The sequence below is a fragment of the Sapajus apella genome, unplaced genomic scaffold, assembly GCF_009761245.1.
Source record: "Sapajus apella isolate SASKATOON/1434 unplaced genomic scaffold, GSC_monkey_1.0 scaffold76, whole genome shotgun sequence".
In the NCBI taxonomy this organism is placed as follows: domain Eukaryota; kingdom Metazoa; phylum Chordata; class Mammalia; order Primates; family Cebidae; genus Sapajus; species Sapajus apella.
In genome coordinates, this window is record NW_022437016.1 from 7,592,447 (window position 1) to 7,610,162 (window position 17,716).

The 17,716-nt window shown below is 39.8% G+C and overlaps 1 protein-coding gene across 4 annotated transcripts in view; it reads left to right on the forward strand.

The window, feature by feature from the left end:
• The window catches only part of MRRF (mitochondrial ribosome recycling factor), a 63,680-nt gene that overhangs the window by 18,006 nt on the left and 27,958 nt on the right, over positions 1-17,716 (forward strand). For 2 of the 4 annotated variants that reach the window (XM_032251527.1, XM_032251526.1), the window contains 3 exons: positions 720-875; positions 5,168-5,286; positions 11,695-11,786. In XM_032251527.1, coding sequence (XP_032107418.1) covers positions 720-875; positions 5,168-5,286; positions 11,695-11,786 — 367 coding nt within the window. The remainder of the gene's footprint in view (positions 1-719; positions 876-5,167; positions 5,287-11,694; positions 11,787-17,716) is intronic. The other 2 variants (XM_032251530.1, XM_032251528.1) reach the window with 2 other exon arrangements.

Sequence of the window (17,716 nt, forward strand, 5' to 3'; positions counted from 1 at the left end):
TGTCTCTACCATTTTTGGTGTTTAATGTCTGTAAACTACTGTTGTTCCTTTTGTCTGTACCAGCCATCAGATATTGCATGCATATCCTTGTTTTGGTATTCATTTTTAAATGAATTAATGTATTTTCTGTCTCTCTAATTAGATTTTGTGGAGCTGGGCTAGTGGAAAGTTCATGGGTTTAAAATTAGGCAGATCTGGAACCAGATCTTGACTTTTCCGTTTTCCTGACCTATGACATTAGGCAAGTAGCTTTACCTTTCTCATCTTCTGTTTACTTTTCTGAAAAGTAAGGAATTAATTTAGTTATGGATTCCCTGCCGTGTGGGTAGTATTCTTTTAGGTGTTTGAATGACTTAATTTGTATCCTTGTAACAACCTTGCAACGTAGATGTTATTATTCTTTTACAGGTAGGAAACTTGATACTCAGATAACTTGCCTAAGGTCATAAAGCTATTATGCATTATAGCTAGACTTTTACCCTGGGGTGTCTGATTATAAAGCCTGTCCCCTCACTAATACCTGAGAAGGTGTTTAGCACAGTACTGGAAATCCAGTTGACATTCAGTTAATATAGGTTCTTTTTTAGTGCAGTGATAATGTTTTATAATTTTCTAACACTTTACATTTTTCCTTGTGCGTAGTAGGTACTTCTTCACCATTTGCTTATTGGCTCTGTTTATGCTGCTGTTCTTTTATTCACTGAATATTCACTTTTTAGCCAAAGGGAAAGGACAATCCCAAACCAGAGTGAATATTAACACTGCCTTGGTTGAGGATATAATCAACTTGGAAGAGGTGAATGAAGACATGAAGTCTGTGATAGAAGCACTCAAGGATAATTTCAATAAGACTCTCAATATAAGGACCTCACCAGGTTAGTGACTGAACCAATGTTCTGGGGAGGGATGTAATGGAAAGAGCATGGCTTTGGCAGAGTTGAGTTTTCGTCCCAGCTTTGCCACTTACTGACTGGTGATGGGCAGTTACTTTACTTTCCTGGTCCTCCATTTTCTTGTTTGATTCTTACCTTACAGCTTTGGGATGGGAATTAAAATAAATGAGGTAACATATATTATGGTTCTAGCACAGTGCCTGGTGTATAATTAACACTATATTTATCTAGCAAATTTTTGTCTACTATGGAACTGGGCGTTGTGCTAGTGCATAGTAGTGAACAAAAATAGGTTTTGTCTTCGCTATCATGGAATTATACTCTCAAAAAAATGAGGCTTTTATTATGAATGTACTATAAACACATCGAGGTATTTAATCTCCTAGTAACTGATATCTTTGGTCCGATTTTTCCAATTTGTCCTATCTGGCAGTTCTTATCCCTTACTGGGAACCAAATGGATACAGACCTGCCCAAGTGAGGCATTTCTGTATCCCTGAGCTTGACCAGGAAGATTCCGTTTGGGTTAATAACTTCCTGAAAGTGGCTTTTCTAAGTGGGAAATGTCAGAACTGTCTAGGCGAACTGTTTGCAGATGTGATGGAGAAGTGAGTTGTCAGCTGATGGTGTAAGCAGGCAGGAAAAATCCAATTGCTGTTAAATTAGCCTTTTGCAAATTGTCATCATCCTAAAGTTAAACCTGAGACCCCCCTTCTGAAGGTATCTGTAGGAGCTTGGGCTGCTCCTACTCACATCTTGATTAGGATAGTTCATAAGAAAACTAGAAATATTTCATGAACTTGCTCTTAAGAAAACCAAGTGAAAAAATACACAGCTCCTTACAAACACTATCAGAAACATACCGAGTTCAGAGATGAGATCCAGTGTGAAACTAGAGGACTGTTCCCGTCATTTGTCAACCTTTGGACTGGGGCATTTCTGCCTTTGCTGACAGTAGAGCGTGCCATTCAATCGCTCTCAACTGTTTATTTTAAACTTGCTTATTATTTTAGGTATGAAACTGATAAAGTGCTCTGTCTCCCTTGTGCTTTCTGGCCTGTTAACATTCTGCAGCCGAAACCAGAGAGCAGTTTGAGAGGAGCTCAGGGAGAAATGTGATACTTAAAATTAGCCAGCAAGCTCCACTCTTGTTGAACTTAAAAAGATGATGGGCCTGGAAAGAGGTTGGGAGTGTAATTTGTTAAATGTTAACCTCTGAGAAAATGAGGGGCAGGAATGAGGCTGAGGGAGATTCTCACTGGGGACAGATTGAGGGAAAAGGATTTGATGCATTATGTCGATACCGATTTAGGAATGGTAACCACCACAACTGCATTCCGAAATGCCTGTGTTGGGACTTCTGTGGCAAAGGATCTTATGGCAAATCAGGAAGACTGAATTAAGATCCATTTTCAAAAGGCCTCCTGTTGGTATTTCCTCTTTCCTTTCTCTTCAGGATTATGTTTGTATAACATTCTATGTAGAACTTGAGGCCATGAAGAGACTGATTGAAACAGACTAAGCTTAGCTAGTCTTTTGCCAGATTCTTCCGTTTTATCTTTCATTACTATCTGAACCAACAGGTGCTTTTCCCCTTATATTTTGCTCTCTCTCACAGCAATTTCTATCTCCCAGATCACTGACACCTTTCAACAGTTGTTTAGATACAGGTTTATTTGTTTATTCATTGTTGTCCTCTTCCCTTTCATCATCCATACTTACATTCATTTACTGTCAAAGCATTATGGAGTACTTTTTCTGTGCTGATTACTTTAATATGTGCTGTGGATACAGAGAGAAAAGATATTGTCCCCACCTTCCAGTAGCCTAGAACCTAATGTGAAGGGTCAAACAAGTAAACCAATATGTGTAAAGCCATGCAACAAAGCTGAGTGGTGAAGACCAAATGACTTTGGAGTTGGTCAGACCTGGGTTTGAATTCAAGCTCCATTAAGAGCCATTGTGATCTTGGGCAAGTTACTCTGTATCCCTCCGTTTCCTTGTCTGTAAGGTAGAAATAATAATAACTATCTCATAGAATTATTGTGATATTGACAGCAAATACATTATAGAAAGCATTTATCATGATATCTTGCTCATAAGAAGTGTTCAGTAAATATAGGCAATCGTCATTATTATGGAAATATGCTCAGATGCTGGGGGCTTATAAAAGGGATTTGTAATCCAGCCTAGGAGGTCAGATAAGATTACTGAGATTAGATGCCACTGTATCTGACTATTAAGGAATGAGCAGGATTTAGCTGAACAGAGAAGAGTGTTCTCAGTAGAAGGAAAATTATATGCAAGGGTCCTGAAGCAAGACAGAACAGAGTATATTAGAGAAATTGAAACAGAGAATGTCTAGAAATAATAATAGTCAACATTTATTGGGACACAGTGCTTTTCCTACACTCTGTCATTTAATCTTCATAAAAACCCTATGAGATAAAAGCAATTTTTGTGTCCCATTTAGAAATCAGTAAACAGAGGCCAAGAAGGTGGAAGGAATCTACTCACGGTCACACAATCAGAAAGTGGCAGAGTTGGTATTTGAATGCAGGTCTTTAGAGTAACAAAGACTTTTACCATTATACCTCCTGGACTTTTCCAGGTTGAAGCCACTAGTGTCAGCAACCTTCTGTCTTATGATGGCATCGAGTCTGGTTGAGTACCTCAAATCAGATCTTTGGCCCATGGTATTGGTACTGCATTATTCTAACAACATATTGCCAGGACAACTCCAGTTTGTTTAAAAGACTCCATTTCCCCCCTTTCTCTTTGTGTCTCAGAATGAGCCATCCTTGAGTGGTTCCTACTGTGAATGGTAAGGTTTTTCTTCTAGTTCTCATTTGCATAGGAAATAAGGGAGTTTGAATAATGCCTCTTTTCCATCTGTAACTGTAGCTTTATTGCTTGCTTGCTTGCATTTTTGAAAATTTTTCCCAGGGTTTTCCAGAATCTAGATGCAGATAAAGATTATATCCAGGAAAATAGGAAAATGTTAATAGTTTTTTTTTGTTGTTGTGTTTTGTTTAATGGGCTTGTTTCTAAAGGGGATCTAAGTACCAAAATGAAGGGTCATATAAGCAAATGGTTCCACATCTGGCTGTGTCAGACTCATGTGCTGAACCTAAAAAAAAAATTACAGGCTCCCCCAAATCACAGGCTCTGAAGCCTCTGCAGAATCAGGATCTCTCTGGGGTGGGGCCCAGGAATCTAATTTTAAAAGCTCCCTGGTGATTCTGATGCACACCCGGATTTGAGTTCCATTTGTAAGGGAAAGAGCCTTGCTAGAAATCAGAATTAAGCACACTTGAGTTTCGGTCTTGACTCTTGTTTTGCCTTTTGTTACCCCTATGATCTTGGCATGTTTATTCTTCTCAACTCTTATTTTCTCATCTGTAAAATGGGGGCAATAATGCAGTTGTTACAGGGTAGTTGTAAGGACTAAAAGGGATAATAGGAGGTATCACTTTAATGCATATTTTTTGGTGTTTATTGTATACCCGTTGTTTATATTCAGTTAGACTCCTTTAGCTGCAGTCCTACTCTAATCCTCTAAGGTAGCTATTTTTTGACTGAGTTAGAAACCAAGGCACAGAGAAGATAAGTAACTAAGCCCAGGTTTCATAGCAAGTAAATGTCAGAGTTGCTCATGAGGCTGATCAGCTGTTTCCAGTTTTAGTTCTAAAACTAAAACAGAAAATTCTTCAGCTCCAGGCCACCCTAGTTGCTAGTGAGGAATTTCAACCTAGTTCTGTCACCATTTCAAGCTTTTTCTATCACATGATACTGCTGTTCCTGTGAAAGCCCCTTGTACACTCTTGTCACATTGATAAGAATCCCTAAATGTTTGTTGAATCTGAATTATTACTATTATTTTGAGACAGGATCTCACTCTGTTTGGATGGAGTGCAATGGCGCAATACAGTGCACTGCACTCAGGATGGAGTGCACTGGTGCAATACAGCTCCACCTCCGGGGTTCAAGCAATCCTCCCACCTCAGCCTCATTGCTAAGTAGCTAGGTTTCCAGGCACATGCCACCATGCCTGCAAATTAAAAAAATGTTTTTGTAGAGATGTGGTCTTGCTATTTTGCCCAGGTTGGTCTCAAACTACTGGCCTCAAGTATTCCTTCCACTTTAGTCTTCCAAAGCTCTGGGATAACAGGCATGAGCCACTGCATCCAACCTGAATCTGAATTAGATAGGTACTTAGATGTGGGGCTACTAAGATTCGTTGAAATTCTAAAATTTTGTTATTTTTCCTTTAGGATCCCTTGACCAGATTGCTGTGGTAACTGCTGACGGGAAGCTTGCTTTAAACCAGATTAGCCAGATCTCCATGAAGTCGCCACAGTTGATTTTGGTGAATATGGCCAGCTTTCCAGAGGTAAGGTGGCCTTGCTAAAATCTCTCTCCATGGTCTCTTTTGGGATGGAAGAAACTGGGTCATATCAGGAGGAAGTGTTCTCTCCAGCCTAGAGTGAAACAAGGGAGAATACATAATAAAGAGAATTTAAGAATAAGGAAAAGCTCTCTTCCCATTTCCAAATTCCTTTTCTGTTAAACTCAAATGCTATAGAGGCTAGGTAAGTCGTTTAAATACCCAAACAAGCCCCATCTAAGAAAAACAATACTGAAGATGCAGTGATTGGTGCTTGGCCAGTGTGGAAAGGCTCTGGTGACCTGGAGAGCCTGTGCATTGTCTGAGGAGAGTGCCTCTGCCCAGCTCCTATGCGAATGTGGGCTTGATAATCAGCGTTACCTGATGTTATGATTTTTATTTCCAGAAGCTAGTAACACAGATATTTATGTGAGATATTTATTCTTTAAATGTTGATGACTAATTTACTTTTTAAAAGACTATGAGGCAAATAAAACCATATTTTAATGAGCCAGATATGGCCTGAGGGCCACCAGTTTGTGACCTCTGCATTAGTATTTGGAGCAGACCCTCCAGGAAGTCCTTTTATACTGGACTGGCCATTGCAGAATACTGCATGGAGCATGGTGCTTTTTTGTATTAGGTCATTGCATCATTGAAGCTTTATGATTTTAAGTGTAGTTGAGGAAGGTAATTGAGCTTTTTGTTATTGGTCCACTAGGAATTGGCCTGGATTAGGAGTCCTAGAGTACCTGGAATCGGGTCCCATCTCTGCCACCAACTGGCTGTTTGACCTTGGGCAAGTTGCTTCACACTCTGGGCCTCCATTTCCTCATCTGCTAACATGAGGTGAAGGAATCCTCCTGTTTTACTGTTTATTTCAGTAGTTGTATTCCAAAGTCATAGACCAACATTGGACTTGTTGAATTTGACAAACTAGGCTAGAGATAGGAGAAAGGGAAAAAGACCTTGCTGTGAACACACTGTTTCAAATCAAAGGGCTCTGATAACTAACGGGCCAGGCACACACCTGTGGGGTGATGTTACCACTCCCTTACCCCATTCTCCATACTACAACCAGAGTGAGTTTTTGAAAAATATATATTGTGCTAGGCGTGGTGGCTCATGCCTGTAATCCAAACACTTTGGGAGGCTAAGGTTAGAGGATTCCTTGAAGCCAGGAGTTCAGGACCAGCCTGGGCAACATAGGGAGACCCTGACTCTACAAAATTTCAAAAATAAAAAATTAGCAAGGTGTGGTGGCGCACACCTGTAGTCCTAGCTACTCAGGAGGCTGCGGTGGGGGGATGGCTTGAGTCAGGGAGTTTGAGGCTGCAATGAGCTATGATCATGCCACTGTACTGCAGCCTGGGTGATAGAACAAGACCTTGTATCTTAAATAAATAAGATATATATAGATATATATATATAAAAGATTATGTCATTTTTCATTCCCATGATTTACATTATTGGTGGCTTCCAGCAATCTTTGAGAAATAGTCCAAAATCCTCCTTACTGTGGCCTATATGGCTTTGCTTGATCTGGCCTCTGTCTGTCTTTTCAGTTTTGCCAGTCTTGTGCCACTGTCATCCTTGTACAATGCTTTAGCCACACTGGTCTTCCATTTCCTCAAACACACCAAACCCTTTGCACCCTTAGAGCCTTTGCATATCCTGTTCGCGTTGCCTGGAACACTCTTGCATGGCTAATTCCTACTTGGCTTACATGTCACTTTTGTAGGGAAGGCTTTCCTGATCTCTCCGATCTAAATTATTCCTCCACACTAAGTTCTCCTATACAGCACAATTCTTTATCTTTCTTGCACTTATTACTAATATACATTGGTTTATGAATTTATTTTTCATCTCATTTTTACTAGAGTGTAAGCTTGGAATGTAGGAATGTCTAATTTGCTCGTTGTGTCCAGCACCAAACACAGTGCCTGGCACATGGAATCTTTCAGTAAATTTTCCTTGAATGGGTGAATACTGGTTATTAGGTTAATAAAAGGGAGGCACTCATTCCTGGTGTTACTGAGGAACAGAGAAGTGGATGAAAAAGGGAACTGTCAACTCTTTCTCTTTCTGGCCCCCTCTGAACCACTGAGGCCTCTCTGCCCTGTTCATCTAATCCCATAGGCACTGCGGGCCAATTTAGGGAATAGCCTCCTAATTACACAGCTTGAAGACCTCATCAGGCAGATTGCTTTTCAGAGCCAGCCACTTCTGTTATTAAATAGCAAATGGCATTCACAGAAGAAGCACCTGATTGGCCACCGGAGCATCTTATGAAGCAGGAGGAGATATTAACAGCTTAATTTTTTCTTAGGAAGTTGAGTATATCTTCATTTTTCAACCCAGACATCTTTGCCATTTGTTCAAGTTGAAATTCCATGGGTTTTGAAAAAATCCTTATAAGTATCTCGGTAGAGAGGTTCATTTATAGGGACAGAATGAGGAAGTGTGTGTTACATTGTCTTTTGAATTCCTTTATCTCATCTGTTGTATGTATTAAATAAATAGCTCTAACTAAATATTTCCTTCCTCCAGCTTAGAAGCTGACCATAGAGTACCTAGCTTCATAGCTTCAAATGCTGAGCTAATCCTCTCTGTGTTTACATAATTTCTTTCTGTTTCACATACAGTTGGCTTTCTTTCCAAACCTGAGCATTTCCATGGCATGCTGTAGTGACATGGTGCAGATTTACGTGCGTAATCTTTTTGAATGCATTGAAGACAGAAAACTGTGTTGCATTTGTTTAACATGTGTCCTGCTTGATAAATGATACACATAGTTGCTGCTTTCCATAACTTGCCTGCAGCTAGAGTTAATGATGGGAAAGAAAGGAAGGGAATAAAAACCACAGCATGATTTGAACAAAACAAGGCAAATGAAAAAAAAACAACAACAACGAAGAAAACCACAACTCTGCAGGCACCATTATTGCTCTTCTGGAAGGAAGAAAATGAATGTGTATTGATTGTCTCCTTTGTTGCCAGTCTCTTTCTCATGTTTTATTTCATATGATCAACACAGGTACGCGGTAAAATTAGGCATTATTTATTTCATTTTGTGGATGAGGAAACTGAGACTCAAAGAAGTAAAATATCTCCACTAGGTTCACACTGTTGTGACAGAGCCAGGATTTGATCATATCTCTGTTTGACATGAAAAGGCCCGTGCTCCTTTCATCATTCATTCATTAATTCAGCACATATTTTTTGAGTCCTTACAAGTGATTAATTTCTATTTGAGGTGCTGGGAATTCACTGATTATTAAGACAGACTATGTGTCTACCTTCATATACCTTACATTCCAAGGGCTTACTGGGATATGAAGAAAATGGAAGGCCAATAATTGATATGGAACTAGCAGAGTTGACTTTAATCCAAATTCTCAAGGACTTGTTCACCTGTCTACAAAAGTCTTATCATTTTTTTTTATTTGACACAGATTAGCTTAGAATAACAAAAGCAGACACTACTAATTGATCACATCACTCTTCTCTGCCTGACCCCAGATGGGATTTGTGATCTTCCTTAACACTGCTCCAAGCAGCTACAGCCAGTTAGTTATGTTATCATTTGAGAGCAACCTGTTTGCCCTGGGATACTGTCGAGCATCCTTTCTGCAAAGGGATGAAGCATAAGAGATGGAAAGTCTATAGGATTATATACCTCTTTAGTCTGAACCATGAGTAGTTTTTCAGATGTCATGTGGGAAAATGACTGAGGTTCTGAGTCCTACCATGTCAAAGGAAAATATATCTAGAATATCCTAGAAGAGCTGCCTTTCCGTAGGTTTCTTTGCAAAATGAAACTTGATTCATTATTTTTCTGCATATGAAAAGATGCAGAAAAGTTAAAGATTTAGAGCCACAATATACATGAGGTAAAGGAGTTTTTCTAATAGATCTGAAGCAGATCACTGGTATATTCAATCAACAAGGTTTTACTGAGCACTTACCAGGTACCTGACACAACTTGTACTGGGAAGATGTAAATATTGAGACATAGTTCCTGCCCAGCTTGGTGTCAGTAATCCGTGCTCTAGTGCCAATAGGGGAAGTTTTATGGAGACACTTTGGTCAGCTTGTGAAAGGGAGGTAGTAGTGATGGGGTGTTAGAGTAGTGATTATCAGTCATTTGTGAGAAGCTGTAGAAGGGGGTTGAAAGACTTGAGATTGGACTACTCCTTCATAGTAAAGATTCTCTCTTTATTGTTAACTTTATAATCTGTATTTTATTAAGGAAAATGGCATTTCTTTTGCAAAGAAAAATTAATTTCATTGTTTTATTCAGCTCTATTACCTTGATCATAACCTTTATACAGCAAACATAACTCCAAATTATTTTTGGCTATTTAAGAAAAATATCAGGCCAGGCATGGTTGCTCATGCCTATAATCCCAGCACTTTGGGAGGCTGAGGTGGTTGGATTGCTTGAACCCAGAAGTTTGAGACCAGCTTGGGCAACATGGTAAGATCCCATCTCTAAAAAAATACAAAAATTAGCCAGGTGTGGTGGTGCACACCTATAGTCCCAGCTCTTCTGTTTTTCCTCCTGCAGTATACTTTTCCTCCTGCAGCTACTTGGGAGGCTGAGGTGGGAAGATCACCTGAGCCCAGGAGGTCAAAGCTGCAATGAGCCATGATTATGCCACTGTACTCCAGCCTGAGTGACAGAGTGAGACCCTGTCTCAAAAAAAAAAAAAAAAGAGAAAAATCAAATCCTTAATGTTATCATTATTGAATGTGTTGAGCTGGGGATCTGGAAAAAAAAAATAAAGGCAGAGCAGCATCATTGGATTGAATCTCCATTCAGTCTCCTCTTAACTCTGCCAGTAACTGGAAGTATGGTGGGTGGGGGTCCTCAAACCATTTCTCTTGGGCTGTCAGGGAAGACCAGCCTACTCTTGGGGATGTGACCCTATTCTACAAGTTCCTGTTCACGTAATGAAGAGACTTGGTTATGTCAGAGATCCCTTCCAGGTCTGATAATCTGTGGCCAGAGGTACTATTTTAAGAATATACTATTTTAGGAAGTGGCCACAGTGTTAGATTCTGTATATAGCCTCCCATCTTCCTTCATCTGTTTGTGGAAGTTCTGGTTTGTCTTTGTGACCTTATATTAACACCTCATGTAGCTGTACCAGTAAGGTTATTTAAAAATGAAATGAATGAGTTTTATAGGCAGAGAACCTAGAAAAGTAAAATAGTGTGGATCAACCCCCATTCATTTGAATTAGGAAGTCTAGGAGGAGCTCAAGTGTAGGAATTGGCCTCTGAATCCAAGTGCTGTGGATTGGCTCTAGTCAAATCAAAAATTCTTTTGAAAATGTCAGGCTTTGTTTTTGTGAATTCCCCATTGTCATGCCAATGAAAGGATCTCGCTTCCACACTGCTTTCTTGTTATTCTTTAGGATTGCATACCAGGTGTAGCTGTAATGTTGCTTGAGTGTGAGGTGAGGCACTTTGGGAAATGAGTGTACCAGTTCACCAGCTGGAACGTTGGTAACCAAATGTCCGAGAAGCCCCTGAAGGATGTTGGGCGGGACAGCAGTACATCAAGCTACATGAGGAATCAACTCCTCCTTGTTTGGGGTTTTATGTATTCTTACCTTTATATAATAAATATATGTAATGTATATAACGCTTATATGACTGTCCTTGCCTGAGTATTACTGTGTGCCGGGAACAAAGCCCGATGTGTAGCTCATGTTACTTCACTACCTTTCTGAGGTTTAGGTGCCACATGGTCTCAGATGAGGAAGTATCGGCTCAGAGAGGTCAGGCATGTGCCCAGGGTCACATAGTTACCGGAGCTGGGATTTGAACTGACATCTTTCTGATCCCAAGCCCATGCTTTAAACTAGTGTACCACACCACCTTTGTGGGAGCATATAACAGCAGAGATTCATGGCTCATTCCAAAATATGAGTGAGTTTAGTGTGAGTACAGATGTGAATGAGTTAAATTTACTTACTCATTCCAAATCGGCACTGGTATATTTTGAGTGTAAAATGTCAACTGGATTTTTTTTACGTATGAAATCTTTCATCTGTCTTTACACCAATCTTAGCAGAGACCAGCCCCCCTCCCATGAGGATTTATTGTGGTTTTGATCTGGGTTGCCTCAAACCATTGAAATCTTTTCAAAGAAGCAGAGCTGTTTTCTTTTTATTTTTTCTTCTTTCTTTTTTTCCTCCTGCAGTACACTGGTACCAGGAGTGGACATAGTTTGCTATTCAGCTTGATCAAAGCACTCTACACCAATGTAACTTCCTGATCTTACTGGTAACAGAACTAAATGTTTCCATGTTCTGCCAAGATGGGTTGCCAGTTATCGACAGAGGGCTTGCATCTGGTAATAATTATTTACTAATTCTGTTTACCTTTTGATCTGGTTTTCAGTGTACAGCTGCAGCTATCAAGGCTATAAGAGAAAGTGGAATGAATCTGAACCCAGAAGTGGAAGGGACACTAATTCGGGTACCCATTCCCCAGTAAGTTTGGCTGAAATTCACATACTTTGATGAAATGGGGTGGTTGTCCTTGGAAGGAAATCAACAAACACCCTACTATACTGTTAGGCCATTAACATACCTTACCTGCACCTTTCACCCTGGCAAACATCTTTTGAGATCACTTTACTGATTCAGAAATACTTATTGAGTTCCTGTTATGTACTAGATGTGAGATTTGCAACAGTAAGCTTGAGAATTTGTTGTCCTTACATAGTTTACATTCTTGTTGGGAAGGTAGGACAAATAAATAAAGTCATTCCAGATAATGAAATGCTATGAGAAAAGAAAAGGCAGTGGGAGCCAATAGAGACTGACTTGGTGAGGATGATGGTGGCACGGCACCTTTAGCCTGGGAAGACTCTTTATGCGGGTAACATTTTTAGTGAGAGCTTAATGATGAGGAACCAGCCCAGGGGAGAGCATTTTGGGCAGAGTGAACAGCAAGCACAAAGGCCGCAAGTCTGAAAAGACCTTGACACTGGTAGTCTCTAACTTAGATTCTTTAAAGAGGTATTTTTTACATTAGCCCTTCCTATGTAAAGGCTAATGTAAAAGAATTATTTGGATAATAATTGAAGAATTTTAGGCTTGAGAACAGAATATTATTAATTATATAAATATATAGAACTTAAAGTTTTAAGTGAATAAAAATAAAATGTTCATTTTTAAATTTAAAAAAGGAGAGAAAATACAAGACCTTGGCCTTTTTGAGAAAGAAAAAAGCCAGCGTGTGTGAAATGCAGGGAGAGGGTGGTAAGAGAGGAGGTTGGACTAGTCAGTCGAGGCTGATGGTTTAGGCTTTATAAGTCATGGTAAGCATTTGGGCTTTATGCTCATTGTGATGGGAAGTCAGTGAAGGGATTTAGGAAGGGGAATGACCTGATCTGATGGTGACTATGTGAGGGTCTCTCTGGCTGCTGGTTTACCAAATGGACTGTAGGGGGACAAAGTGGACACAAGGAGGACAGTCAGGAGGCACCTGCAGCAGTCCAGGTGAGACACATCTTCTCAGATTCCATACCAAAGGATTGAAATCCTTGTTCCCCCACAGTGCCTCACATATAGCAGGGCCCAAATAAGTGTTGAATTAACTCATTCAGTCTTTCAGCAAATATTTATTAAGCACTAATGACATGCCAGATACTTTCTTAGTTGTTGGAATATAGCAGTAAATGAAACAAACAACAAAAAGTCTCTCTCCTCCTCAGGCCTCCCTGAGAGTTGCATAGGCACAGTAAATAGAAAATAAATACATAATGGAATGTCAAGTGATGGTAAGGACAATGAAGAAAAACAAGCAAAGTAAGGGGATAGGGAGATTTGGGGCTTTTATTATAGGTAGGGGGGGTCAGGAAGAAAGTGACATTTGAACAAAGACCTAATGAATGAAGCTTCCAGATAACTAAAAGGGAAATGGAATTGAACACTAGTTGAGTGTCTTTTTGTGCCACACATTATCCTGTATTCCTTTACATATATTGCCTCATTTGTCTTTAATCCCTGTAAAGTAGGTTTTTTTCCTACGTATGGAAATTTAGGCTCAAAGAGGAAAAGTAATGTCGTTGAGGCCACATAGCTTGTGCTGAAGCTGGGGCTCAAACCCAGGTTTAGTTGATTCCAAAGCCTCATGATATACCCATACCCATGCAGACAACAAGAATCAGTCTCAACATGGGGAGTCCAGAAACTTTCCACACTGAACTTTTTCCTGCCTCCTGGCCAGAAAATGGCTGTCTTGTTCCATTGTGTTCTCAGTCCTCTGTGAGGCTGAATTAACACTCTGCTTTGAAATCATGTAAATTGGGAGGAATATAACCGAATATCTAAGAAGCAAATAGACCTGGGCTCAAGTGTAGTATCTGTTTGGCAAGTTCATTGACTTGCTTGGTGGGTTTTCCGAGAATGTGTATGTGCTGGGGATGTATAGGTCTGATGTATGAGCTCAGTGGAGCTCACAGGCTGTATGCCAGGCTTCTTGTTGGTATTGCCTCCAGCTTACTTGTGCAAGTTGCTAGGACCCACATTTATAGATGAAAAATGTGAAGTTCAGAGAAATTAAGGGACTTGCCCAGATCCTGTGACCGGTAAATAGCAGTCAGGATTTGAAGCCTGAGTTTTTCTGTTACCTTTCACCTGCATTTTCTGTGTAGTAGATGCATAATTCTGGAAAGTGCTAAATGTATGCATGGACATTACAAGCAAGATTTACAAAGGTAATAGTAGTCAGCAGGTTTATTTTCTAGTTTTTGCTGTCCTGTTTGTGAAACCTTGGACAGCCACTTAACCTCCCTAAGCCTTGGTTTTCTGATACACCCGATGAAGGGGTTGTTCTTTGTGGCCTGCCAGGTCCTTTCTGAAGCTCCAGAATTCTGTGAGGCTATGAATTTGTGCTACCAAATGCTCATTGCTGATTTGGATTCTTCTTAGGGTGACCCAGTCGTATATCACATTTTTCTTTCAAAGATCTGGTTGACATAACTTTCATTTCTGCAGCCCCACAGTAGTAAATGATCACTGTTGGTGCATTGTATGTAGGTTTGAAAGATCAGTGAGTTTAACTCAAATTTCCAAAGATAATGGCGATCTGTTACATTATTTTTTACATTATTTTATTTTGGCTAAGGGGCGTAATCCAAGAGAAAGTTGATGGACCAAAACCATCTGCTCCTGCAAACCTCATTTTTTATATACTTTCTTCCCTTTGACAAGGTGGTGGGGTCATGAGGCCCCTTACTGAATTAGAACGTTTGGTAGTTTTCCAGATAAAAAAATGAATGATCTGTTCTTTATTATGGAGGCTCTGTCACGTGAGAGGATAAAGGTTGATTTATAAGTAAGAGGATCAAGGTTTTTATTTGGTTTTAGCAGTGACTTCCATATGACTCTGGGCACATTGTCTTAGCTGCCTGCTGCCTTTTAGTTCCTTATTTGTAAAATAGGTGAAATAACGCATAATGATAAGCAGAGATGTGATGAAATTAATAGAGAAAATAAATTAAGTGGTATGATTTCCTTAAAGAAACTGTGTAAACATAAGATATAATATTACTTTAGTAAACTTTTAATTTTCTATGTATTATATAATTTTAGGAGAAAAGGAAGGGGGGAGGAAGGGAACTAATAGGTTGAGCATCTACTCTGTGCCAGGAATGCTAGGTGCCTTACATATTCAGGAAAGCAGAAAAGTACAATGGTTAAGTTTTACCTTGGTGTCACATAAGCATGAAATTGAGTTCCAGTGCTTCCTGCTTTTTAGCTGTGTGACAGTGGCACCTGTCTCTGCCTTTCTCAATCTCAGATAGCTTAACTGTCAAGTGATAATTTATAGGACTTGCCCTATGTGGTTATATGGTTATTAGGAGATTTCAGTGAGATAATATACATGAAGCTTTTGATGCTTAGTAGGCACACAATTAATGCTAGCAAATATACTGTTCCATCATTCCCTTTCACAAATAGGAGTATCATTTCTTTTCAGGGATGAAGAAAATGAGATTCAGAGTGGTGAGGCATTGGTTCTGGGTCACACAGCTTCTAATTGACAAAGCTGTGAGGAGGAAAATAACACATCAAAGCTTAGGTTGGGACTTTGAGGGGTAGGAGGAATAGGAAGCATAAATTCCTAGGATCAGTTTCTTTTTTCTTTTCTTTTTTTTCTTTTTTTTTTTGAGACGGAGTCTTACTTGGTCACCCAGGTTGGAGTGCAATGGTGTGATCCTGGCTCACCGCAACCTTCACCTCCCTGGTTCAAGCAATTCTCCTGCCTCAGTCTCCCTAGTAGCTGGGATTACAGGTGCCCACCACCACACCCAGCTAATTTTTGTATTTTTAGTAGAGATGGGGCTTCACCATGTTATCCAGACTGGTCTTGAACTCCTGACCTCAAGTGATTCAGTCACCCAAAGTGCTGGGATTACAGTTGTGAGCCACCACGCCCAGCCGCTAAGATCAGTTTCTGATTTTAAAAGTTCAAGTTTGGTTCTAGGAAAATTTGCCTTCTCTGATTGACCCTGATTCTTCCACTGCCTAGTGATAGTTTGCTTTTTTGCCTTAACTGTAGATACCCAGCACTAAATTTTATTTTCAGTTGAAGCAGATCTCACCTATTACTTCACCTCTTAACTATAATCTGCCTCTGATCTTTTGGGGAAGAAGGTAGAAGATAAATCCTAAATCAATAACAGATCAGGCTTGGAGCCTGAGTGGTCCTTACCACCAAGTCCTCTTTTTACAGCCTCTGAGGCTGTGTGCAGGTTTTCTTATCATGACTGTCTCCTCAGGTAAATAACCATTGAGTCTCAGGGACTCTGGATTATATCTTTTCTCACTGACAATGTGGATAGCTTTTGTTTTCTTCTTTGGCAATGATTTTTATTTAGATAAGTCAGTCAACTGGATGGGTTATTTTGGAACATTCCTGTTAATGGAGATATACTGAAATCGTTTTTTCTATTTTTCCAGTTTATGTAATTACATTTTGGGTACCATTTATCAGCTACCTAAACTAGAGGTATAATGCCAGGAATTGCTGAGCTGAGCACTTGACAATTTCTCCCCAAATTCTTACAGAACTGTGGGGTGAAGAAACTATTTTAGGTTCGTTTGACCGATGAGAGTCCTGAAGCTCACAGAAATCGACGCCCAATATTAGATAGCTAGTAAGTGGCAGAAGCAGGATTAGAATTGGGATCTTTGTCACTGCCTTTCTTCCTGTTCCTGTCTCCTGATAGATCTGTCTGAAATATCAGTCCTTCGCTCCTTAATCAGAGGCCCTGAAAAGTTTTGATCAGGGATTCATTTTGTTCAAGCCAGGTTTCTGCCTCCACCTTATTCATGTCATCGTTATGCCCATAAATAAAAATACACTCTCTTACTCATTGTTTTACCAAACAGCTGTTGGAAAACCGCACTAAGTAGAATAGTGGTGCTTTGGTTTGAGATTGCTGAGTTCATGCCTGGCTTTAAATAAATGCTATAAGGAAACTATGACTTCTCTCAGGAGGCAAAAGTACATATGATTGACTCACTACTCACAAAGGTTGTATCTTTCCTTAAGTGTCTTCCTCTTCTTTCATCAGTGTCTCTGTGGTTTTATTTTAAATAAAATTACATAAAATATTTAAATGAGGCCAAGCATGGTGGCTCACACCTGTAATCCCAGCACTTTGTGAGGCTAAGGTGGGAGGATCACTTGAGCCCAGGTGTTTGAGACCAGCCTGGGCAATGTAGTGAGATCTTGTCTCTACAAGAAAAAAAAAAATTTTTTTTAAATTAGCCAGACGTGGTAGCATGTGCCAGTAGTCCCAGCTACTCAGAAGCTGAGGTGGGAGAATCTCTCGAGCCAGAGGGGTGGAGGTTGCAGTGAGCAGTGATCACACCACTGTACTACAGTCTGGGCAACAGAATGAGACACTGTCTCAAAAAAAAAAAAAAAAAAAAAAAGGAAGAGAAAACACCTCCATCCTTTGTTCCTTAGGGATCCACTTTTAGTACCTTGATTTTCTAGATTTTTTCCAAAGCAAAGTCAAGTGTATGTCTTGTGTCTCCTTCATTTTTCTTGTAATGACATGGGATTATTATATACATGATGTTCTGTACTTCATCAGAACAGAAAACAAAAACTTTAACAGTGTGCCATTGCTCTCTGTTGTGAGAATTCTTCCTTACTCTTTTTCTAAATGTTGTGTACTGTTGACATTTTATACTTAGCATTAACCAGTTCCTAAACGTCAAGTATCTTAGTTTAAATTTTTTGTCTTTTACTAATCATGCCTCAATGATTTTCTAAGGCCTACTTCCTGTTCTGCTGGGAGTGGGAAGTGGTGGGTTGGGGACTGTAATTGGGAAAGAAGTGAATGCAGAATGTGGGGGATACTATGGCTGCTGCCCTTGATTGAATGCTTGTTTGC